At 48.5% G+C, this 27,147-nt stretch overlaps 1 protein-coding gene across 1 annotated transcript; it reads left to right on the top strand.

Moving 5' to 3' along the window:
• Nucleotides 1–26,670, top strand: LOC105450437 (splicing factor, proline- and glutamine-rich-like). The gene is made up of 2 exons (XM_011690275.1): nt 1–764; nt 26,415–26,670. The coding sequence occupies exons 1-2, from the start codon at nt 1–3 to the stop codon at nt 26,668–26,670; spliced, it is 1,020 nt and encodes a 339-aa protein (XP_011688577.1).
• The last annotated feature ends 477 nt before the right edge of the window (nt 26,671–27,147 follow it).

The following is a 27,147-nucleotide window of genomic DNA, read 5'->3' on the forward strand; positions in this document are numbered from 1 at the left end:
ATGGACAGCTCTTCCGACCACAGCAGCCGTGCCAGTCCCGTAACCGGCAGTCCGAAACATCCTCACAGCCCGTCGACGCAGCAGAGCCAGCAGCAGCAGCAGCAACAGCTACACGGCAGTCAGCATCAACCGCCGCCGTCTCATCAGTCGCACGGGCGCGATCAGATCCGCGATCATCAGCAGCATCGCGGTGTGCCGACACCGGGATCACCCACGAGAGGTTCACCACCCCAGGGCCTTCCTCTGAGTCCGCCGCCGTTGTCGGCCGGGGGCGGCCCCGGGGCACCGCCGGGTATGGTGCCTCGTATGCCGGGTCTGCCGCCGCCGGGACTGGGACTACTGGGCCAGCTCGGTGGTATGCTGAGCGGACACCATGGCTCGCCACTGGAGCTGATGGCAGCCCATCACGCGGTCCTGCCACCAAGATCCTACAACAGTCCACCGCCGATTAGTACTAGCGATCCTACCGCCAACGAGTGCAAGTTGGTCGACTACCGTGGCCAAAAGGTCGCCGCGTTCATCATCGCCGGCGACACGATGCTCTGTCTGCCACAGGCCTTCGAGCTGTTCCTCAAACACCTCGTGGGCGGCCTCCACACAGTCTACACGAAGCTCAAGCGTCTGGATATCGTGCCGTTGGTGTGTAACGTCGAGCAAGTTAGGATCCTACGCGGCCTCGGAGCCATCCAGCCCGGCGTCAATCGGTGCAAGCTGCTCAGCTGCAAAGATTTCGACATTCTTTACAGGGATTGCACCACGGCCAGGTACGTCCACGATGCTCGGATATACGCGATGACAGGATTCTCTTATCTGTTTAATTCTCGTTCGTCAATTAGGTCGCTGCAATTTGCGAACATACGCGTTTCTAGATCAGAAAAAACTTGCGTTCGTCTATATTCGTAGCTGACAACTGATATGCAGAATATTTCGGGCAGAAGAAGAGAGTCAGGCCTTTTAAAGATCGTGACTTAATTTTGACGAAACTAATTTTTTTTGACGTTGCCTCGTGGCGATCGTGCCGTTACCATATTTTAAATGTTTCTGAAAAGAAATCCCATATCCACTTAACAGGGACGAGTAGCAGATGTTTGTCGACTGTTAGCCATAATTAATGCCAGTCCGTGTTTCGATAACGAGATAAGAGGAAGAAAAAGATTCCGGAAATAACACTCATATACTCATGGGCGCCTCAACGCGCTTTCTTGGGCGCCGTTCTACGAACGGAAGCTACGATTCTCGCATACATTAATAACGCATGGTGTCGCCGCTGGGCAGCACTTTATCTTCGCCCCGTACCTTGGCTTGGCTTTCACGCTACCAGTCCGCCAAAAAATACTTTAATTGTGCACCACCTACCGCTCCTTAAGACTTGATCATCGTCGAAAACAGCTCCCGGTGACCCTCGGGCCTTTTCGTATAGGCAGTTCACGAGCGATCCTCATGCATCGTGAAATTGCTTCACGAAATTGCATTTTACGATTTGGAAAGAATACCATTTCGGGGGTAATTTTATTTGCATTCAAAATGATCGCGCCCGAAACGAGAGACATATCGCATCTGCATGTAAAATAATACTCACGAAATGAAACAATTGTTTGGTGCATCGTACTACAATAGAGAATTAAGATATCCGAGTCGTGTGGCAGTGGCACGTGCTCCTCGTTTCTAGGATTGTCACCGAGTTCCCGCGCCAACAGGTGTCCCTTTCACGGCAGTTTCTCTGAATGAATCGTCCCCGAATAGGGAGAGAAAGAGAGGATGCCGGGCGAGAGGAAGAGAGCCTGGTTGTACAAGCTCTCTCGGCACCCCACCCACGAGGTAGACGACAGACGAAACGGAATGGTAAACGGAACGAGGGGATTTAAGGTCGTCAGAGAAAGTGTTGTCCTCTCGATGTCGTCTATCAATCCGGATCGTCCCATCCCTCAATATTTTATTTCTGGTCGATAAGCTTGACAATTTCGCTCGATATATTTTTGACAAATTAATCACTCGCTATATTTAATTGTCACATACACGAGGTTCGCGGCGGGCCGGGAATCGCGCGGTAAACGGGCAATACTTGTTCAGCGTGCGATGCGCAGCGGCAGTCACAACGGAAACGGATTCAACGCGACACGGAGAGAGAGGGACCGAGCGAGAGGGAACCGAGGGATATCCCGAGGGACGGAGTGAAAGAGCTAGAGAGATAGCCAGAAGGAGAGAGCGAGCGCGAGAGGTAGAAGGAGGAAGCTCGTAGGGATCGCAGGGATCCAAATAATCCGGAGTCGCAGTCACAGAACAGAGTTCCGCGAGCCGTCGGCTCGTGCGGGTCTCGTCTTTCCAGAGCATGTTTTATCGTCCCGTTAGATTGCTCGTTCTCGTGATATCAAGTTCGAGTTGTAGCTCGATTAAAAAAAAAAAACTCGGCAGTTTCCTCGACATTCTGTTATCTCTATTCATTAAGATAATTTTTATGTTTCTTCCTTTACGAATAGTAGTACGATCTAGAGAACGAAGAATTGCTGTTATTTTTTTAAATAATTCCGTCTTACGATTTTGAAATTCTTCCTCTGAATTGTCACGCATCAATATTAGAACACGACTTGTTATTATAATAATATTGACCATATATGTTCAGAAATATTCGCGTTATGTTCATCGCGTTGTGATGATTGCAAAAATGAAGCAGGCAATCAGGCTCTTAGCTCTTTAGTTTGTTCTCAAAATACTCGGACATTATTTCCACCGGCCTTTCAACAACTCCGATCTGCGGAGAAACGAGATTGTAGAAAAGCGAAACGGCGATTGTGAAAAACAGGATGATCAAGAGACTACGATACGATCGTTCTGTGCGGTCCGATCGCGCGTGTAACGTTGACATCGTTACATTCTGATAATACACGGCAACGGTAGCGGCGGCAACGGGTACACACGGCCGTGCCACATCTACGACGAACTAAACCACACACCCGCACGCGGACGAACGATGTAATACGCGCGCGCATGCACTTGCACATCTACGTAGAGAGCGACTGCACGTCGACCCCCCGCGCCGCCGTTTCTATCGGACCGATGCAACAGCATGCGCCCAGAACCGCACCAATAATTCAGGGGGATTTTTCTTGCGGTTTACAGCGCGGCGCCGGGTGCGTTGTTCCGTCCGGACGGCCCGTAGATACAGAACCGATTGCGCCGGACGCGCCGTATTTCGTGCTCGCGGGCCGTAATAGCATTAAAAAGCGAGGTATGCAGGCGACAACGACGAATGCGAAATTATTATAACACCGCGTGAGAAAGAGGGAGAGGGAGAGGGAGGCAGAGAGAGAGAGAGAGAGAGAGAGAGAGAGAGAGAGAGAGAGAGAGAGAGAGAGCTCGTTCCGCAAGCGAGAGCCAGTCGCGGGAGACACGCGTGTCGGGACGACGTTCCGTATAACGAACGCACAATGCGTGAATCGTTACTGCGGCACGGTGTATTTTTAAATGCCGCGTTTATTTCTTATCGCGAGAGACTTCCTCTCCGTAGACGCCGTCGTTCGAGCACGTCCTCAAGACGCGAATCCCAAGACGGGGTGGTCGCTATCTGATCTGAGAACGCCGACAGATATATTCCTGTTACAAGCTGAAAAGTAATCGACTGCAATAATTGCGCGCGTCGTATATCATGCATATAAGTCGATGCGGGCCCTACGATAATCGGCAAGAAAATAATAACGCGGCCGCATTGCGCGCAGCTAACGAGACGCGAGTCAATTATATTAATTAATTTACCTAACTCGGTCGGACGAACGAACGAACGAACGATCGCCTCGCCTCGCAAACTACCTCTTCAGAATCGAGTCTCTAATTGGAAATTCGCGAAAAGAGGTCGCGTCTAGGAGACAAAGAGAAAAAAAGGGAAAAAAGCAGGGAGGAGGACATACGCAGGGAAAAGGGACAACGCGTCTGATTTTTCTTCATTCTTCCTTCTTTCCTTCGAACGTAGCGTTCAGAGTATACTTGATATAACAACAGCTAGTTGGAAATACGTGGGAGTGCGCGCGGCCCTGGACTATAATTCTATGCGCTATTAGCCGTTTAATTATAAAATTGTGCATAGATTAATTGGCTCCCGTAATGGCCCTAACAATGCACAGACATATTGTGAGAGAGCGAGAGACACAGAGGAGAGAGGTGGCAAGGGGGAAAGAGAGAGAGAGAGAGAGAGAGAGAGAGAGAGAGAGAGAGAGAGAGAGAGAGAGAGAGAGAAAGGAGGGTTATACAGAGAATAGAACCAATGAAGAGAGAAGTGAGGGGAGAGAGAGAGAGAAAGAGAGAGAGCCTGAGAGAGAAAGAGACATAGAGAGCGTGAGAGAGAAAGAGATAGCAACAGAAAGCCGTTATTAATATTTATTTCCTCTGCTCGCTCCTCCCAGCTCCTGGTTGTTGCCGTGCGCCGATGCGTGGTTATAGGCTACGTAAGCTTTTAATATCTATGCGCTCGTGTTAACTGCACGAATACACAAATAGGGCTCGGTAAAGTCCTCGTATGAACGCGACTGTGCTCTCTCTCCGCGGCTATGCGCTCTCGGGAAGCGTCGCGATATTATTTGACGGACGGACGTCTCGAAAAGGGATCGCTCGATTCTTTTGCTACAGCGACGCCGAGTGGAGAATGATCATCTCCTCTTCCCCCTACTTCTTTTCTCTCTGTCTCTTTTTCTCCTTCGTTCTCTCTGTATACGAACATCTATCTGGTAATTGTATCGTTTACAGCAGCTGGCAGGCCTCTCGGCCTTTTTTCCCCGTTACGTATCCTGCGCAGGGAATTGGGCCGCCAGCGTGATATTATAAAGGCTCGCATGACCCCATTGTTAGCATTACTTTTCATCGAGATATACGCGCATGTTGCCGCCGTACACGCGCTCGTAGCTAGACTCACCCACGACGTGTATGAGCGAATGCGTGCGTGCGTGCATGCGCGCGCGTGTCTCTCCATTAAATCTGCTTGTCGATTAATCCCATAACCGAAAACGAAGTCCGCGCGTACGCCGCTACTGTGCGTCAGTATCGTGAGAATAATTCAGGCAACTCCAATCGATGAAAACCGCGAGGCGGATAAGCCTTGAACTTTATAATATACACTAACGAAACACAGCCGCGCTCTGGCTTTTTTATTGATAAAAAAAAAAAGCGGGAACTGTTCCACCCCGATTGGAAAACTCGAGTGCATCATAACGTATCCGGATGCCGGTCGTTATTGGCTATTTCGGAGCTCGTATCCGAGCTATGATATTTAATGATACCTGTATAGTCACGGTATGTATACATCGGTATCGTTCATTTATTCATTTATTCGTTTATTTGTCAGTTTAACAGCTGTGGACTGCAGTTGTTTATCGAGTTGTTTAATTACTCGACGCCACTCTTTCGAAGAGAAAACCGGAGCGCGCGGAGCGGTCTTCTCCATTTATGGAATCCTCGCAGTCCTCGAGGCACACGGCCAGCGGTCACTAATCTCTTCTTACAATCGTTCTTAATTTACGGAAATTAATTGAAAACACAAATCTGAGAGGGGTGCCTTTCTTCCCAGCATCTCGTCCCTCCTCTCCGCCCCATCCACGGCACCGTCCGCCATCACCACCCAGCGCCTACTCCCCGCGCTTCGCTCGTAATTCTCGGTAATTAATAATCTGCAACAAGTAATAATAAAGCCAGTAATCCGGCTGCGCGCGGCGCCGCGACCGGCCAGCGTTCTTAATTCTGGATAATTAATGCAAAGACAAACAAGAAGGATTAAAACCGAGCTACCCGCCAACCCACCCACCTTACCGCTCTTTCTCTCGTTGTTTCTCCGTACTTTTCCCCCTTTTTGACGCTGCTGCTCCGCTTCTATAACGCTTTCAAAGATGGCCGACCGATGTAGCAGCGGAAGATATCCGCATCTTTTATTTCTTCTTCTTTTTCTTACAAAACTTATGAAGTTGAGAATACACGTGTTATATCATATCTTGTCTAAATTCAATGCAAAACATTTAGTTGTCACTCTTTCAATAGGTCACTCGACGAATTGCGTCTGATCGAAACGCTATACGTATTTTAATTGCGTGAGTTCGAAGTAATTAAGGTAGGGCATTAATTTGCATCCAGGCAAGGAGAGAAGAGTATGTGTTGGCTGCGCGTGCAACGATAAAGTCACAATATTATTATCGCGATCTGCATCGTCTGCCGGCCGTCTGCATGCGGCAAGACGAGATCGTTTCTCGAGGACGATGGGAACCCGTGTACGATACGTCCAGAAAGGAGAGGAGAGCCGGGAGAGAGAGCAGGATGCGAGCGGGCCCATGGCTATAATCACGGGGCCTCTTGATGGCGAGATACAAATGCAAGTCATCGGGGCCTCGTATTGTATCGCAATGGCGCCAGGCTCCCGTTCCGCATTTCCCTTTCGGCGTTCCCCGATGCGTTCTTCTATCGTGCCGTGCGCTCGACGGAACCTGAGAAAGGCTCCCAATTTAGGGCGTTAAATACGCGACTGTTGCGTCGATACGGCGCTGGTATTTTGTATTTCCTGCCGCGCCGTTAACGTGTATTTTCGCCAATCACGATGGGCCGATGGATACGGTTCGATCGAACTGCAGGAGCTAATTTCTCCCGTCGTTTTTTATATTATTTACAAGACAAATCGATTTTTTTTGCAGAATCTACCATTTGATTTATATATATATTTCAAAACCGAAATTAAAATTGTGTATACATTATATATAATTTTAGTAATATCGATATTTTTGAACGTTTTTATTTTATTCTGTACTTAGATTATTAGATCAAAGAGATATAGATATGCAAATTCAATTACCTTCTTGAATCAAATTGTATGTAGAACTTTTGAATAATAATTTTGGCATACATTGACCTAACGATCAAATGCAGGCTACGCATTCGATCCTCGTAGCGTAGAGGAATTTTTTTTACCTTAAAAGAGCAAGATTTTCCTTTTCGACGCGCAAATCAATCCTCGAGACAGACGCGCGCGGTAAGATTGGCGGCTAAAATGTTTGGTCGTTCGAAAACGAATTGCGTTACATACTTTTAACATTGGCCCCCGCATCGCATCGCAGGAGCCAAAATCGATTGTTTCTGCGCGAGCCAGTGACCCACATTAAAACAGCTGATTGTGGCAGAGGTACACACGAGTCCCATTTCGTCCTTTCCCCTTGTTGCGACGCCGCCACCCTCGTAAAGAACTATCCCCAAGAGCGCATCTTTCTCACTCGCCCGATAGGCCGGTGAAACCCAGCAACAATTCACCGAGCGAAACAGGGGTCCTTAATCCTTCTCTGTTTTTATCGTTACCCCAGATTTGAATCGCTCCTGTCAAGCGGAGTACGCGAATATTCATTACACGTAGCAATAATGCGAACACATAAATTCACAAATAATTCAAGCGGATAGAGCGATTAATTTGACAGTTCAGGAAATTTCTTTTGAAAAAAAATTCTAGTGTGTGAAAATCTCTTCTCTTTGCATCAGGACGTATTTCATTATAAACGGGATGGGACGGATTGAGAGACCTCGAAAAGAGAAAGAGGCTTACGTGAAATCGGTAATAAATATAGATCGCGCGATAAAGCATTTCCTTTCTCCATCAATCGATATTGTCTTATGGATTTCTTACGGTATCGTGTCTCGCATTACGGGAAAACATTCGACGCGGGCCGGCTCTTAACCATCTCCCTCGGGAGACACGTTTAAGAATCCCGCGTTTGTACATGCAATCGCGTGTTCACGTCGAGTAAGCCGTGCCTCGATAGTAGCCGGGCTCTCGTCGTGGACGTGTCGTGCTACCGGCGCGCTCGGGGTCCGTAAATCCTTTACGGCAACAATTTTATGCGGCCGCAGATTTAACGGAATCGATCCGAGAGGGTCAGTACGAATTCTACCTCGGCTATATTGCTTTCCTATTATCGTAATCGCTCATATCCGATAGCGGAGATTCGCATTAGACGATTAAGTTTCTTCTGCCTCTTTTTATTCTGTACTTCTCTTTCTCTCTCTCTCTCTCTCTCTCTCTTTGTGTTTGTTTACATACCTAGACCGAGTTATTATCTTCACGATATCGTTATTTATTTATTTACGATGCTATTCAGTGAAAAGGTAAACTGCTTGTCTAGATTACCTTTGCCTTACCTGATCATTTCGAATGTTGAAAAATACCGAGTTTATCGCATTTCGATTCGCACGATATAAAATATCCGTATGATACCTATAATTTACGAATGATTGATTGGCCGGAAATGATATAGGAAACATTTTATAAAACATTCCGACGAGATACGCGCTACGCGATCATCGAGTTATTATTATTATTAATTGTAGCTGCAAATGTATTTCAACTAGATAATTATATGCTAATTATATATTTTTTCTTGTAAGCGCAGAATTGCGTAAGGTATATGTGCGATGCAAAAGAGCTTCTTAATCTGCAAAAAATGTCACGTGTTGGCCGACGGCGTTGCGTAATTGCCACAATTATGCGTCACCTGGAAATATCGTAGTGGCATTATAATCGTCGTCGTCGTCTCACGTCGGAATGTCGTATAGTCCAAACGAATTTCAAGTTTTCGTCGACGGTAGTCGAGCGGCTGTATGCAAACTGCACGAAAGGCGCCCTTTCCGCCTTTCGCGAGGCGGCCTGTCACAACGATACTCGGTAATTTCGAGTGATTCGTGGACGACGTCAGCGAGCATATCGCACCCCTTTCGCGCGCGCGCGCGTGAGAGAGAGAGGGGGGAGGGGCGCCTTCGTGTGCACGCTAGCCACTCCAACTCGTTACACACGGTAATTAAACGACGCACGAGACCACCTGAGAAGCTAGGTAGCAGTTAGAACTTGGGCGTTTAAGAGAAATCAAGTCGTTGTTAGAACTCGTACGCTCGTCCCGAGCTATATGCTTTATTCGGATCGATTGCGCAAACGTCGCGATTAGCATCGTAGCGGCCTGTAATTAACGTGATTTACTTTCTTCGTTTGTTACGATCGTGGATAAGAGTGTTATGAAAGGATACGGCCTCGGTGCCGCGTACTATGGCACGGATGCATGGCGCGTCGAAGCCGCGATTGTTTGCGACTTTGCCGAGGCGAAAATCGGTGTCGATCGGCGGAGGCAGCAGCAAACTCGAGCGAAACTCTCTGTCTGTTTGGCTCGCGTGCCGTCGAGTTTGGCGCAACGTCGCGCGTCAATCAAAATCGGGCTCTCGGGTAGCTGCTCCTATAGTAATGATCCCTACACTCGATGTCGAGTCGATCTTACGTACATGGACGCCTGATAGCCCCTGTGATATACCCTTGAAGGGTGCCCAAGCTGCGAGTCGTCAGCCCAGTCAGCCCAGTCAGCCAACTCGACCGGCGTTTGCCGGTTTGTCGGCTGAGCGGGCGAGGCGAGGAGCCATCTTTACACGCGTGCGGTCCGCTCGCGTGATGCACGCATGCCACCTCTCCTCCTTGGTATTCCGCTTCTTCTTCCCTCCGTGGGGCCCGTCGTCTTTAGTTCTTTCTCTCTCTCTCTCTTTCTCTCTCGTTTCTGTGCACGTCTTCCGGCGATCGCGAATTTACGCGCTTTTCCCTTTCGCACACGGTTACGAATGTAGGCTTACGGGATAAATACCGCGTAACTGGGAAATATCGATCGAGCAAGTTACGCGAGAATCCGTGGCGAAGTTAGTGCCTCTAGGTTCTTCTTGATAATCTTCATAGTTGTTGCTGACGATGCAGACGAAAGAGAGAGAGAGAGAGAGAGAGAGAGAGAGAGAGAGAGAGAGAGAGAGAGAGAGAGAGAGAGAGAGAGAGAGAAGGAAGGCGGGATAACCGCCAATAACTATTATCGATCGTTACGCACGGACGTAGATTGGATGGTGATCTATTATCTGAGTTGCGCGATTTGCGTTATACAGTTCCGTTTTGAGGTTTCGTCGTTGAAAGGTCGGATGGATCTTCTGGGTGGGAGAAAAAACGGTCGATCGCGTGTTAGGTACGTTTCTAAAATATACGAGCGCGGTAATGTACGCGATTGTTATCGCGGATCGCGGATACGTTTTTGCGATCTCGCGATATCGCGTATAAGCAAGGATATTTATTCTAAATCAACGAGTTTGCCCGGCCATTAAGTTCCAGCAGAAATATGCATTCGACAGCCCGCGACTCCGAGTTCGAATCGTTTTTGGCATCAGTCGAAATTGCCCTTTCATTAACACGGCATCGCGATCTCGGGGAGCCCGGCGAAGGAAACCGGCTCCGAGACCCCGGCACGCCATTTCTGGTGTAATCTCGTGGAGTGAATCATCCGATTCCATCTTCCTTCCTCTCTCTCTCTTTCTCTCCGCGATCTAGGCGATCTCGACGAGATCGACGAAAGGGGAGGGGCGCCCTCCTCCCGTGCATACACACTCCCAGCCCAAGCATAACAGCATGCAAAGAATACCGAACCGATTCGGTCTACGACCTCTCTCCGACGATGACCGAAAAAGAGGCGAATGGCGATCCACTCTCGGCTACTTCGATCCAGTTTATCTTTTTTGCTGTTTAAGCTTCTAATTGCGATCGGGCTCTCTTCAAAGTACCGACCAACGATTGTTAGATCATCTCTCTTTTTGCCACTTAAGCTAAGCCTAATTTTTAATCATCATCGGCGATCGTACGTGAACGGTGCAAAGGATTTCTTGCGCGGTCGTGCGACCGCGCCGGAAAGTTTTTAATACGCTCGACGAGAAAAAAGTTTCGTCTTAATTTACGTTTTCCAGCGGATTACTTCTCATCGTCGGCCGTGCCTAACGCGGTCGTCGTGTAACGCGCACTCTTTTTTTTAATTCGCTCACCGTGCACGCCGCGCGTATATACTCGAGATAACGCCGAATAATATGTAATTATATCATTGTTCGGAATTAGCTGCCAGCCGTTGTTGTTACACTGCACAGTTCGGGGGCCCGCGAACGAGCAGCCGAGGTGTTATTAGCGCTTGACATTGATACATCCGACCACGTCGTGCTCGCAGTGGCGTGGATATCGCGTTATCTGCTCCGGCATATCCGATCGGTTCGTCGATCGCGTCGGTGACGATTCCGCAGGCTGCAGGTGCTCGTCATATTTGTCGCTTTGACGAAGGGGGGCTCGACGAGCGCTAACGAATCGCGATGAGCGTCAATTAATTAGAGCGGATGCAGCACTGAATGACACGGAGTTAAAAAAAACATTTTAATAACTCAACCTGAGAGAGTGAAGGTATGTGTTATGTTTCGGAGATTATATAAACCGTACGTTTATAAAAAAGAAGAAAACAGCTTAATTTCGGGTTATTGGCTAATTCATAATGGTTATCGTATCGAGAATCGATGTTAGTATCTCAAGAATAGTCGAGGATAATTCTCGATCGAGAATCGAACAAAACGATCTGTTCGGACGCTGAGAATCTTGACTGTTGCGCACGGCGAGTGCATCCACGAGCGAGCATAGGCATGTAATTACGCGGGATTCTGGCTCTCGAAAGCGTTTGCTATTTATCAACGTCGCTCGTTATGGCGTCTTCGCGGGGCAGAGCTATCCGGCAAAAGCGGAGAAAACGATCGCGGGCGTCGTTCGGTTCGGTTTAATTGTCAAACTTCTTGAGAGAGCGTTCGCGAAATCGAAAATGCCGTTCATCGATCGAATGAAAAAAAAAAAACCCGAGTCCATTAGACGATTTAATCTCTAATGGCGTTTACAGTAACGTATATGATATATATACATATATATCGCGACGTCGATCCCCGACAAGAAGCGAGCGATCGGGCCGCATCGCGCCGCGAATAAATTATAGGATGATTGTGCACGATCGTGACGTTTTGCGAGAAAAGTTATGGGCCGTAGGCCGTTGAAATTGCTTCAATTACTAACTTTACGTTTTCCGATGTGCCTTGCGATCGCACGTTCGATCGCGATAAGAACGCGCCGCGCCGATTTCTTTTTAATCCCCCGCTGCTGACGATCCGAAACGCCGAGTGTTCGCTCTGCGCGGGCGCACACAATATCGGGAATGCGCCTCGCGAGAAGACAAGCGGCGGGGGCGGCGAAGCTCCTCTCGCGCCGCCGGTGTCTCGGGCGATTATTATCGCCTGACACAGGCCATAAAGTACATTTTAATTCGCGCACATCGCGCGAGATAAGAGCCGGCCTAGACTAGCTAACCGAGCGCTGTGCGTGCTCGGGAGGAGGAGGTGTACGATACGCCGGGCGGATACGTGGGACAATCAGACTTGCAAAAACGGGACTTAATTGGGCCTTTAATCGCGGCGGAATGATGATTAATCGCAGAAGAGTCTCAGGCGTAATCTGGGGTACCTATTCGGGGGGAGGGGGGTACCTATACTCGAAAACGGGCCGCAAGATAAATCACAGGCGTCCCCGTGGCGGGAGTACCGGCTACGTTGTACCGCCAGAAAACGATCGTAACTTAAACACCTGCGAGCCTCGCGTGTAATATCCCGCTGAATTATTTATCTATCGACAGATGATAGATACCCGAACTCCCGCGAGATGCGAGAAGAACCGTACGACGATGGAGCATGCGCGCGCGCACGTTTAAACGCATCCGAGTGTGTTGCCGTTAACTTAATACGCGGTTTCGTCCGTAACCACACGTACAATATATATATATGAACGTACAGCCGGCTCCTCGTTGACTCGATCGTATCTCACGCCGCTAGAGGAGTTTAGACAACCGTTGCCCGCGGAAATATCAGCATTGTATAAACTTGATCCTGCATGTTGGGGGGATTTTATATACGCGATGTATTACGGGAATCTCTTCTGCTCGGCCAATTTCGGATATGAGAGCGAGCTAAAGAAAGCGGACGCAGAAATAGGAGAGCGGGAGAATTCCGTTTCGTCCGTCCGTCCGTCCGTCCATCCGACCATCCATCCGTCGTCGCTCGAGAGAAGCAGTTTTGTCGGCGTGGATATTTCGTTGCTTACTCTCATTCTTCTCTTCTTCTCCCTTGACCGCCGCGGTACTCTAGGCTGGCCCTACCATCTGCCCCTTTTTTCTCGTTTTCATTTCTCGCTGTGTACGCAGATATAACTTGAGCATATCGCGCGGCATTTCACAAGACGTTCAAGATTAATTGTGCTCTCGCTACGAACCGACAAGAGTAATATTCAAGACGACACTGTTACAGCCCGGAATAATTTTAACTTTACAAATCTTTCAATCTTTATACTCGAACACATGATAAAAAAAAAATTGTACGTCACATCCATGTGGACACGCGTCAAATGTTTCGGGAAGTTGGTTGATTTCGGCGAATGTCGACCGATCTCGCGATCGACATTCTGCTTCCGGTGAACCCGTGGCGGCGTGACGACGTCGAGGACGACGCGCGGTGCGGCGCGGCGCGACGCGACGCGACCACATATGTATTCCAGTTCCTTAAGAAAGTTCGCAAACGAGCCGCCGCCGTTAATGAGGCGATATTTCAGTTTTTGAATAACTGACCTAGCCCGGGAGAAAGAGAGAGCCCAGGATACACGTCGAACCGGTTCCGAGAGCAGTCTCGGCCGCGTCTACCCGTGGAAACATATGTCTCAGCCGCGACGCGGCTTCCCCCCCCCCCTCATATCGGCTTTTGTCCAGGCGTATTGTAACGCGCTCGCGCGCGCTCGTTCCCGATTTTATCGGCTCGGCACTCATAATTCGCGCGTTGCATGCGTATCTACTCATCTGGCCTGGAGTCTTCCGCGCACCTATGTGTATGCGCCGCCTTTCCCCTTTTTTCGCCATTGCTTTTATCGGCTGCGCGTACACTGTATGTACGTACATACACGCGCATACATCATCCGGTCGATTCGGTACCTAATGGCCGTTTCAGTTTCGGACGTGTACCCTACGCTTCGATCGTCTCCTCCCTGGCCTGGCCGCGAGAGAAGTTTCCTTGTCGAATCTCGTTTTCCCCGCCGCATATCGCGCCGCGATGTGTGCAACGAGAGCGCGCGCACGAGTGCGCGCGGTTTACCGTTCTCGGACGCATCGGACGCGAAATGTTTTTTTTTTTTTTTTCGTTTTTCATCTGTACCTTCGCGCCGCGCGAGATCGATTTGAGAACTGGGATCCGATCCCGACGAGAGACGGCGAGGCGAGGACACGCTTTTTTTCGTTCCGAATCATCGATCGTTCCTCATGTTAATAGACGTTTCATCGGCCGGACGAGGCCGAGAGGTTGTTCCATCGCTTCGCGACGAAAGGTCCGGACAAGTGGCGGGAGGGAACGAGGGTGCCACAGGTCGATCGAACGAGGCTGCTTCGGGCAAACAAGAAGCCGTTGCTGCGGCTGCCGTTCGGTGTATACGCAGCATAGTAGCGTAGAGAATGAAAAGAAGAAAGACTGGACTTCCTCCCCCCGCTGCATCGGAGGATAACGAGAGGGAGAGAAAGAGAGACAGAGAACGAGCGAGATCGCCGATCGAGGGACACGGGCGAAAGAGATTCACTGCCGATCAGATATCGACGAATCGAAATGAAAACCAAACAAGTCCACCTCCCGCCTATCGGATCCCACCCGTCCTCGCGCCGCCGCGCCTCGCTCCATCGATAATTGATAGAATAAATTAAATCATTTGTCTTGGCGGGAAATTAAAAAGGTAATTTATATACGGATAGCCGGGGCGTACCTGGCCGAACCTCGATCGAGAGGAAGTGAGAGAGAGAGGAAGCGCGAGGGAGACGGGCGAAGCTATACACCTACACACGTGGGTCCGTTCGTTTCCTCGTGGCGCATTAGACGCGCGCAGGAAACGGTCCCGGGATGCATCATTTCGGAATTACCGAGGTGGACCACGTGGGAAGGGGAGGTAGATGCGAGACAGAGAGTTACAGGTATACGCAAAGGGCGAAAGGAGGGGAGGGGGGGAGAGGATAAGAAAAGAGCGGGAACTATATACGCGGTGGGTGAATCGTTTTGTTTTTGGCTCTCTCGTCTTTCGATTTATTCCTCGCTGATGAATCAGGTGTGGCTTTTTCTCTTTCTCTCTCGACTCGAGGGCGAGATTACTTTTGTGGGCGGGTCGCTTTCTGTCAGTGCCTCCGAGGTTACATCCAGGTATATTCAGAGAGAGGGTGAGAGAGAGAAAGAGAGAAAGAGAGAGAGAAAGAGGGACAAAGAAAGGGAGAATCCCGCGCGCTACGTTCGGCCTGTCTCTCTATGTGGGCAACTCTTGCGCTCCCGAGTTCTTCTCTCAGCTTGTCTTCCTGATTTGATGTAAATTGGAACACGGAGAGTAGTGATGGTACTGTGTGATATCTTCTCTCGCGCGCGAGCTATCGGATACTTCCACGCACGCTTTCGCGCGCGCTGCATGTATCAAAATCTCTAACATTGTACTTTCATGTCGCGAACACGATCTCGCATGAGATATCAATTCCCTTAGCGTGATGTCGATCCATCGCAAGCTGAAAATATCTTGCACGTCATTACATCAACGATTATCGCGTTTATAGCATTCCGTTGTCATTCTAAATATGAGATTTGACGTAAGAGGAAAATGGCATCGGAGGGTTAACGAGAGGTCTGCAAACGAATTTCATCGCGTTCGGAGTCCGCGATGCGGATCGCCTATTGAGGAGAAATAAATCCACGGTTCAACGAGGTCGTAAAACGCCCGGGCACCGGGCAGGGAACCTGGCTCCTATACGGGAGAGAAAGAGAGAGAGAGAGAGGCGCTCGACGGAGGCGGTCCCGGCGCGAGCTCACGTGTTTGAAATTACAATAAATATTGGGCGCCAATTAGCAGGGATGTTTTCACAGATGATACGCGCGCCTGATATACACCAGCCGTATGTGTCTACGTGCCGCGATATCCCGCGAGGGGGGGAGGGGGGAAATCGTACCGACGCCGTGCCCGTACGATCGCCGTCATCGTCATTACCACCGTCATCGTTCGCAACGGGCAGCCAACATCGAGCGCGGCGCCTCTGATGATATTGGTTTAGGCGCATCACTCCCCGCGATTGCTAATAAATAACGAGAGGAGAGAGAGCTCGCCGAGCCTCAAGACGAGCGGCAAGGGAGGATGAGAGAAGCGATTGCTCGGCTTTGAGGAAGAGAAGGAAGGGCTCTGCGGCGGGTCCGGGATACGTGTAAGGAAGAGAACGAGGAGGGCCCTACTTTGACGGGCCGATGGTCGGCCATGGCCCGACCGTCTGTTTTCTCAGGCAACAACAGAAAACGAAATATATGCGCGCGAAACGCAACACGCTCTCTTCCTCTCTCGCTTCCACCCCGCTCTCTCCTTCGCTCCTCTCCGCATCTCTTCCTACTTTACTTCATTCTGCGCTCTCTGCTCCCTGTCTATCCACCACGTCGCCGTCTCGTCTCCGTCTTACCTTCCCTACCACTCTATTGGGATGCAAAGCGCGAACAGTGTCGGTCGTTAAATTTGTTTTCGGCCGGGAATGGCTGGGAGACGATAGACCAAAATGAAATCGTGACATGATATCTCTCGTACGTTATTTCTCGATATTTAATCTTGTCGAAAAGTAAATGTATCTCAGTAATGTGCGATGAAAAATATAAAGCTACCCCGATAAATCGATATGATTAACACATCCATAATTAATAGATGATCTACGAGTCTCAATTGTTTGAGGAATCTCGTTGGATAGCTCTTGATGTAGACGATGACACGTGGACAGGTGAGAAGTGTTGGCGAAAGGTTGACTCGACGCGCGATATCCCCTCGCGCCAGTTTAAAACGAGCGTGCGAGAAAGCGATATCGCACGGAAAGCTAAAGGGCGAACAACAGGAGAAACAAAGCCCACGAAGTCTCGAGAAGCGGCAGCGAAGGACGATTTGTTCGCGCCGCGGGAGTTCGGCTTAACGAAAATAAGCTAACTTCTCACATAATTCACTGGGGACTTGGTCCCGGGACCTGAGGCCCTCTCTTCTCCCCCTCCCTCTCCCGCCGCCTCCTTCTCCTCCTCCTCCTCCTTCTCACGAAACGAGCGAAACGGACGAATACAAATAGAAATCATTAATGGTTTTGTTTCGAGAGCTCGGTTCAGACCCCGGAGCCAGAGCGGAACGATAATGATTCGTTAATGATTGGCCCCGTATACCCTGCACGTCGTCGCTACGAGATTCGATTCTTCCCTTCTGCAGCAAGGTGGAAATGACTTTGTCTTGCCCGACCGCAAGTACAAACGCCTCCTCGGCGATGGAACAATCGAGATTTCACGCGGATCGAGTAACACATTTCGTCCCGACCGAAACATCGAGATCACGGTGTATAACGGACGGCGCGGTGGAAGTCGGCAGGTATTCGGCGCGCTCGGGCCCCCTTAAAAAACACCGCATCATACATCATCGGCTTTTCAGCACGAATGTTCGAAAGTGTTTTAAACTGCGTGCGTTAAGCGATATACCACCACCATCTCTCCGGCCTTCGTGATAATTTTCTCATAAACCGATCCGTCCTCGTTTGTTATATAGTCTCAATTTATCGTGTCCTCGAATCCCACGTTTGTTTCGACTGCTGAACGGCCGCTCGAGTTTGAGCTTTGTGTTGAGCTGAGTAATTTGTAAAAGATCCTTTTGAAATTGAAAATCGAAGGAAGAAAATGGAGCGCTCCTCGAAGCATCTCTCGCACGATAGCCGCGTGCGATAGCTTTCCTCCTTTGACTTTCGGATCTGAAAATGATCGCTGGATATATCCGACATACGGTTCGTCTATCGGCGTTAGGGGTCCGCGGGAGTACACACGTGAAAGCATTTCTTCCCAGCAGCCAGTCGAAACGCGGAGCGGAGCGTCGTATCGATCAATGACAAAAATGTTTCGAACAATACGACCCCGTTTCTTTATTATAGTCATCAGTCATTCGGTATAAATATTAAATTCGCTAAAAAACTCGCCTCGACGGCTACGGGAGGTGGGGTCGAAATTGCACCGTCAGCCTGCGGCACAAAGAATACATGAGAGAGCAGCTGACCGATATCGTCGATCGGGGAGGGGTGTGCCGATCTCTCGGTGGATTCTGTACGATCTGAAATCGACTTTTGCGATTGCTATCTGATAAAAAGGGATTTGCGCGCTGTCACGACGCATAAAGACGGAAACTTAGCCCTATAATCCAACACAATTTTCGTCCGATACACTTGCCGAGTAATTCAGGATTGAATTACAAGCGTCGCGTTTAGCTTAAACCAATTCAGTTGGCATATGCCACTGTTCTCTGAAAGCACATCTTTTTTTTTCACACACCATTATTAGGAAGCACGAGCGTTTCGTCGAGCATCCTGAAGAGCGCACTTGTGCCGTGAGTTAATGCTTTATTGTCGCCGTAATTGCACTCGCGATCAGCGTGTAAACCAGCTTGCGCTTTCGCGAATACGCCAATTATCCGGATGGCCTGGATACGACGACGAATCTCTCGGTGGCCCCGTAAATATCCAGAAGCAACGGTCGCGTCTCCTTCTCGCACCGAGTTCCTCTCGAGGCAGAGGGGAATCATTGTGGCCGCTAGGAACAAAAGGAATTTGAAAAGAAGTAACCGAGGGAGCCCATTGTCGTGGGAAGCGGCCGTTTAGCGTTCGATAATGAAGAACATCTGAGAGGTAGAGAGAGAGAGAGAGCGAAGGCACAGGCGGAGAGTGCCTCGGGAGGAAACAACGAACGTGTCCGGGCCGCAACTATAAACGCGCGCGCGCGCGCACGCCTCGTTCGAGCACCTCTACGAGAAGAGCACTTCGGCACTCCGGGAAGGATAGTAGGATACCGGCTGTTCTCTCTCGTCTCGCACTAGACAATGCGTCCGATCCCCCGTAATAGCTTTATAATTATGAACGCGACAGAATGGATCGCGTCGCGCGCTTCGGAGCACGAAGAATTTTTCTTCTCAGCTTTGTACAGAGCAGTCTGGATGTACAATCGCGTTGCAAGAATATTCGATAACTGATTTCTACCACTTACTTGCCTTTGCCATAATGTGCCATAAGAACATTCTCAACGACCGTAAATTCCGCTCATCCTATTTTGATCGCGAGAAAAAGGCGAGATTTAATTCTACAGAGGTATAACGTAACGCGCGAGAAGTATATTGAGATCTGAAAGAGTTAAGATTTCTACATTTTGTTCTACAGTTTGATTGAGGAGAGAAAAAAATCTCCGACGCGACCGTGCGCCTCTTTCGCGACGCGACGTGACGCGACGCGATGTACACGTGTTTGCGTCCTCGATAACCAGGATTTCACGGCGGCCGATGATGGCGGGAACACATTGAACCGACCTCGCTCGAGAAACGGCGCGCCGTAATCGTTTCAGATAGAAAACAGGAAGCGCGAGCGCGTTGATCGACGAGCGAGCGAGTGAGCGAGCGAGCGAGCGAGCGGACGAATGCGCCTGCTAGTCTCTAACGCTAGCTGGCAACGCGCTAAATAATCGCTTCTGTAGGCATAAGCGAGCACAATGGTACTCGGCATTAATTAACGTACAAATTAGCATCACCGGGGTTAGCGAACAGCAGTGATTACGTTTTAATGATACCAACCGACGGTGGCAGCGGCAGCGGCGGCGGCGGCGGCTGCGATTCCTCGGGTTGTTGGCAGCGCGTTGAGCTGGATACGTAGATACTCGAGGATCGCCTGTCCCACTCCTTTTTTCATATCCATCCAACGTAACTTCTATTGTCCCTCTCTTTTTCTCTGTCTGTCTCTCGGGCGCGCGTTTCCTCATTCCACGCAGGAGAAAACGGCGGCAGCAACTTGAAAGTATCGAATCGCTGCCATAAAAACGATTCTATATATTAAATTCTTTTGAAAGATGGTGAAGTCCATGGTACTGCGTGCTGTCCCCCTCAACCGTTCCCTTACATCCTTTCGCGTCGCTGCAACTATATATACTACGTTGCCGTGTGCACTTCTTGCGGTATATTTTTTATCAGATATTTCGGTTCCCGTCGCAATGCTTTTCCGAAAGAGCAGGGAATGTATCATCTACGTAAAGCGGCGTCTACAATAAAGACTTAAGATTTAAGAAAATTGACCAATTGATTATTCTTCTCATGTGAGATGAATAATCGGTTATAATTGGTCAATTTTCTTAAACCTTAAGTCTTAAATCGCATTGTAGACGACGCTTAAAGTCTTTGTGTTTCTATCTTAAAGTTATAATTGCATTTCTGCGCGAGTTGATGCTCTTTTTTTCTACTATGAAATTCACGGTTACCCGTTTCGGTTTCATCATAGACGCCGTGAACGCTAATTGCGCTAATTCGCATGTAGCGCAATTGTAACATTATATTTTGAATCACTACGCCGGTGAATGCACTCGCCACACGCGACTTTTCTTTTTTCTCCATTATAGAAATGTCGTTGCGCAATTTTTTTACTTTTCCGGGAGACCACGCGGAAGCACCGCGCCCGGTTTTACCGTAGATCCTGTTCGTGCGAGAACGTTACATTGTGATAATCTAACAATAAGGCGCGTCCTGCCTATTCCTTCGGTCACGCTCTCGCGCACGTAACATACCGATGCATTCGCAGCACGTGGTGCACGCAAGACGTTTCGATTCACCAGAGGTACGGCTAAATGCATGCAATTGACGCGAGTACGTGAGGCTCATTCAATTCCTAATTACGCGGCCTCGGGATTTTTTGCCGATATTTGATTCGATTTTTTTTCATTGATACCGCAAATATGACACCGGAAATATTAATTTAGACAAATGTTTGATGCTGTTATCGTAATTATTTTCGTGATGCATTATGCCAATCTATTTCTTGATGTTGGAAATTTGTAATAAAGCCATCACATAATAACTTCACGCTAATGCCGTTGATAATCACAGTAGCGTGTGAGTAACGTTAAATTTTCTTGCATTTAATACTCGTTTAACTGATAACATGCGCGCCGCTACCGTGCGAGTTCGCTTCTTTCCGGAATCCCCGTGCGTTCTTAATTAGTTTCCCTGCCCTCGACATTGTAATGCATCTAGCGAGGTCGTTAATACGCGAGTCGTTAATACGGCCAGTCCAGAGCACATTAGCGTTACGCGTGCACTCTTTAAGCTTTCGTGCGTTTAGGCATTAGCATACGTTCATATACAACGATGATGCATCCTTTGGAAACTTTGTGAAAGAACGATGGCACGGGCGACGTGCGAGAGGAGGGAGGAGAGATGAGAAGAAAAAAGATAAAGTCGCACTTTATCAAATATTATTCTTCTATATTTGTCCCGCGACTCTTCAGGGGTTTCATTTGTGAGGTACCGTTGCGCCGCGTACATCGTCATGATGTGCCAATCGCGTTATAATGTCACGAAGTGCCGCAACGGAATTCACCTTTACCAAAGTATCGATCGAGTTCTTGGCAAGTCTGGGAACGTCGTATATAGAAGAGAACTTCCGTTTTTACCGTCCACGTCGACGGCGGCGGTCTCGCCGCGTACGAGGCACCTTAATTATTAAAGAACCCGATTCTAGATGCTGGGAATCGCGAGGCGTTACACGACGTGCCCTCCCTCCGTCCGCGCGCTCCGAACTCGTTTCCTCCTCTCGACGCTTCTCTTTCAACGCGGACAGCTCGTACAACCCGCGTTCGTCTACCGCGATCTGCCCGCCTTACACGTCCGAGAGGATCCTCGCACGATAATTAGCGGTCGCATTATTTCCTCCGTCCCGTGCCTCTATCCAGCTTCGGCTTCTCGCCACGGTTCTCGGGCGCGTATATAGCGAACGGAGAATCAGATTGTCACCGAAACGACGGAAATGCGTCTCCACTACGCGGAATAGCGGACTAACGTGTTAACGATATTACACTACACGTATACATTATGTATGCGGATCTTCTCCGTTTGACGTGCATAGGACGATGTACAAAAGACGCGTCGCGGCGTCGGCGTTTACGCGCGCAATTCCTCCTCGGATAATGAGCGACTGGCGGTATATTTTTATGGAAATTACTGTGTACGATATATACAGTATAGTGTGCAGTATGTCTCGCAATCCGTACAATAATTTACTAATATTATTCTAGAGAATAATAAAAATCGAGATCTCTTCTTTATATAAAATTCTACATGTTATATTGATTTTCACAGACCAAATGATATCGATTTTTACTGATTTGCTGATTTTGCCCTTGATATTAGAAAAATCATCTAAGCTTTGTAAATAAATTATTAATGATAAATATTAACTATTACATGTTACAAATTACTTAATTATTTTTCGTATTAAAAATTTGAATAATTTATTAATTACTCTACTTAAGAAGAATTATTTTTATGTATTAAATTTAAGTTTGGGTAGCCCAGTTTATCTTTATGAATTGCGTGATGGAAATATATTAAAATTTATTTATTGATTTTATTACCGTTTCGAAATTTTCTACGTTCCACGTAAAAGTGAAATCGTATGATTTCAATAAATTAAAAAATTGAGCCGCATTTTTTAATGATTTAATTTTATCGAGTTATTAAAATCACATATAATTCCTCCAGGTCATAAACATTTAGTAACATATAACAATAATTAATTAATTTGCATGAATATTTTCTCGATCAAAATAAGGTAAATTTTATGCGTCAAACAAACTGTTTAATTTAATGCGATAATGGCCAATTCACCTTACAATTTCTAATAAATAGAATATAAAATTTGACATTTATCTTATACGTTAATTATTTCGTGGCGGCAACAAATTGATTGGCATCCGTACAGCTCGATCTGACGCGTTGTATACACAAGGTCACGTTGTTGTCATTCACATGGTCGAGACTCGAGCGCGCGTGAAGGCAGTACCCATGAGTTCTCATATTTCTCATTGCGTCTCGAGATGCAGTTGCGATGAGTACTAAGGGTAAGAAATACCAAACGTGATTATTATTATCTATCTCTCACATATAAAACGTTGGCTATCAGTCTGCAAGAATAATCGACTATATGTTTAAAATATGTTTCTGTGACTACGGTTTTCATATTAGAATTTTCGATTAATTCTCGACTCCAATCTTCCAGAATACCACTGTAGTGTACGGTAGTTGCAGAACATTTTTTTATATTGCATTGTACAATAATTAAAAAGAAAAAAAATTATAGGCATTGGGAGATTACAGTGTTAACAAGATTGAGAGGTAACTAATATTTCAGAGATTAACATCGTAAAAAAATCGCGCCGCTAATGATGATTAGCTGTAATGTAATTTCGTCAACGCGAGATTCTCGCGCGTCCTTCGCGCGCGGAGGAAAGTCCCGAGCCAGCTGGCGTGAATAAATCGTTCGTGGTTACACGTGCTTTTTCCACTTGCGTCCGTCCGCGTGCGTATGTGCACGGGGCCTCTTAAGATCTTAAGCGCGACGGGGCCCTGGGAGTTATGGTAACCGTAAATAATCCCACGGGCACGGTAATGGCAATACCTGAGCGCGCGGGCATCGTGATTGTGCGCGACGCGCGCGGTTATTTGCCCGCGCCGCGCGCGCGACGGTTCGACTCGGGGATTTCAGATAGACACTGTGTTATTATAGACGGGCCCCTCTTCTTTTTATCCGTCGCACGGCGCCGGATGCTTATCGGCGACGCATTTTTCGCCGACCGTGGTAAACGGGCTGCCGGCCGCGGGGATCGAGAATACGCGCGTCGCGGATACCGTATGTGCTCCACGTTAATAACACACGCCCCCTTCGATTCCGCTCGTCTCGATTGCCAGCGCAGACTCCTTTAAGAAATTGGAGTCATCCTTCCTTCGTACTTGCGCAGTGTTTAAACTCCGCTCGAGCAAGAGGCGAGTCTGTCGGACTTGTCATAAATTCGAAACTAAAATTGCTCCGCAGGATAGAATTTCAACCTCTACAAGATTCTGCGCGCGATCTTATAATAGCAAACATCTCTGTACGTAGCGTACGTTTCTTCCGATGCCTCTCTTTTTCTCTCTTTCTCTCTCTTCCTCTCGACTTACTGCCATTTAATTTACTCCCGGGCATTTCCGCTAAATCACCCACGACGTGACCTACATTAAATTAATGAATTTCTCCATAGTTGATATTAAAATACACCGTCGCTTGTCTCGATGAACGAGGGGTGCGACGTTTTGTTCGGGTTAACGCGTCGCATAGTCGACGCTGCCATCACCGGGTTTCGGATTCAGATCGAGGTGCCTGCCCCGTCGCAATATCTCACGCGCTGCACTCTCGCGCTCGGCACGCTTGACCGTGTCTGAAAGGGCGCCGCACTCTATTTTCATCGGTGTGCCCCTGTCGTCGTTGTCGTCGTCGCATAATCGCCCCGCGGGTGTCACCTCGCGTTTAAAGAGGCGACCGATTTCACGCCCCCGTCGATCGCCACGGGTGGCCGACATTCGGTTGCGCGACAGTCCTCGCTCGGGCGATGGCTAAATGCACCCTGAATGCTCTCTAAAACCTTCTTGGACCGCCTCCAGAGGTAGATAGAAAGAACGAGGGAAAGAGAGAGAGAGAGAGAGAGAGAGAGAGAGAGAGAGACAAAAAGAGAGACAAAGAGAGCTGAGGCAGGCAGAGCAGCCAGAGATTCTCGCCGCTGCTTACACGCCGCTACTGTTTCGTTGTCTCTGCCGTCGTTCCATCTGCCCTGCCCTCTTTCTCTCTCCCTCCACTTTTTTCTTTCTCTTGCAAATATCGCTTACGCCCCGTTTATCGCGGTAAATAGCGGGATTTACGCATCCCCGAATTATCTCGGATACACGTCGAAAAAAAGGAGACATTGACAGGAGGGTAGCTGCTGGGTGCGCGGACGTGGCTTCGGTTGTTGACGTATTGTCACATCCTGACATTTATTTCTTCTTTATCTACTTGACGGACGAGGACAAAAATTATATATATAAAACATTGAGTAAAAATAAAAGAATAATATAATAATAAAAAGCCTCTCGGTCTCAATGTATGCTCGATTTATATCGGTTGGCGAGCGGTATTTTTTTTCCTCTGCATGCATCCAAGAATTGTTCTAGCCCTCGGATTTCACGATCCGAGTCCTTCCGCCGTGAGATATGTTTCATCAATCATGTCGTAGCGGCTCCCGCAACATTGTTCAGCGGAATCACGCGTGCGCATCGAAGAGTGCGTGTGTTCGGCCGTCCGATTCGCCCCGCGGAGAGGTGGAATACCCGCGTTATATCTTTCGCTCCGACAAATTGCCCTTAGCGCTATCTCATCGTGGCTTCCGGTTGCGTAGGAACTTTCTGGTGCACGGTGCTCCTCGTATACACGTCTATCGCGTGCCGCGGGGCGGGAGAGGGAGAGACAGACGAGAGGTAAAGAACGAGAAAAAGAATTCGTACGTGTGCCTGTGTACATGTGTGTGTTTGTCCAAGATTAACTCAATAAATAATAGCGACGCGATGTGCGGCGGGTGTTCCGCCTCTGCGCTTTTATTATCTCGGAGATGCGAAGGCGTACGGCCGTCTGAAACGTCTGAACCATCGATCGTGCGTTCTCATTATTTTCACGATGCGAGATACTAACAGGAGGAATACAAAACGATGCCGGTGTAATGCGTAAATCGGAATTAAAATCCTACGCTATTGCGCCATGAATCACCGCTGCTTTATCTCGATTAGATGTTACTAACTGCGTCTACGCATTTTGCAATTGCACTTTTTGATTATTGAAGATAGCTACTTGTAAAAGTAACCTCGCGTTGGTTAAAATTACTGTTGCAACATTTTCGTGACATGACGCGCGTCGCAGACGTATATCACGAACGTCCGCTTCTCTTCCCTTCCCCCCTCGAGTTTGTCCGAGACTTGGCGCAATAATCGCGTTTAAAACGCATTCGTTTCAATCTCACTCCGGTGCCCGGTCGCTCGCGAGAGTTTCCACTCCTTGCTCGGCTGGGCGAGAGATGAAATGGAAATGCAATAAAAAGTTGTAATCGAGAGTCGGCGTCGGGTATACTCGGGGGATCAGGGCGAGCCGGATAAAAGCCGGTGCTCGCGCAGATAGAGACGCTCGCCCCCTTTTTTCCTCTCTCTCTCTCTCTCTCTCTCTCTCTCTCTCTCTCTCCCTCCCCCTCTCTCCCGCGGGAGAGAGTGAAAACGCATTCGGAAACGGAATAATGCCGGAGCTTTATTATTCCGACGCGAGCTGTATAACGTCTAAAGAGGTCCAATTTCGCGGAGTTAATCCTTGTAAATGGATCTCGTTGACTCGCCAACGAGGTCCCGCTCTTTATTTCTCGACTTTTATTATCGTTCTGAAAAAAAAAACGCGGGCGATTGCTTCCGCCTCGGAATCGTACTTTACTTGAACTTTCCAAGCTACAAATCTTCCCGAGATTTCTTTCGCCGGATAAATCTTCTTTCGAAGCGTGAAAAACTAACTAAACTATAAGGCCTAAAATTCTAGATACCTATCGTGCTTCAATTTGTCTCCTAACGCTCCTGAAAAAAAAAATCATTTCAGCTGCGCGGTGGAAGGAGAAACTGGACCTTCGACGATCTTGTCGGCGTTCCGCTCGATTCAATTTGTCGGGTCGAGGGAGATCGGTCGCGGTGAGAGTCCGGAATTGAAACATCCGACGATGAAACATCCCGCGCAGATATTGGGAAATAAAATACCTCGCATATTCCGTACACGAACACACGCGACATACACATGCATGCCGAAAGGTCGAGCTATAGCCCGCTCGCCTTTTCTCGACCAAGCGGAGAGGATGTAGAGGAGGTCCTCGCTCGTGCTCCTTGGATTATCGTTTCCCCGGCCGCGGCGAGAACGACGCTGCGGAATTATAATGCGGCGGTGTACAAACGAGTTGGCGTTTTCGGTTGTAATTTATTCGAGGCCACCCCGTAATTAGCGGGACGACCCGACGGGCATACTATTCCCACTCCTGTCGCGTTCCCCGGATTCCATTTATCACAAATCAGCAGCTGCCTCGGATACCCGTGGCCCCGCTTGCGGTGTGCTGTCATGGTGTCGGACATGACATTCTGATAAAGCTCATAAGCGAAATTAGAGACTGCGTTTTGTTTTTCGCATTTCCTGATATTTTCGCCCGCTAATTGGAAGCATAATCTGCCGACCTGATATCTTGAAGCTCTTTCGGGACGTACAACAAAATCATGGGATATTATCTTTGAAAATGTACGCGCGAAACAATCACGCGAAATTACTTGGGGAGGAACAATACTGCGTA

This window comes from Wasmannia auropunctata, unplaced genomic scaffold (assembly GCF_000956235.1).
Source record: "Wasmannia auropunctata unplaced genomic scaffold, wasmannia.A_1.0 LD336111.1, whole genome shotgun sequence".
Lineage (NCBI taxonomy): Eukaryota > Metazoa > Arthropoda > Insecta > Hymenoptera > Formicidae > Wasmannia > Wasmannia auropunctata.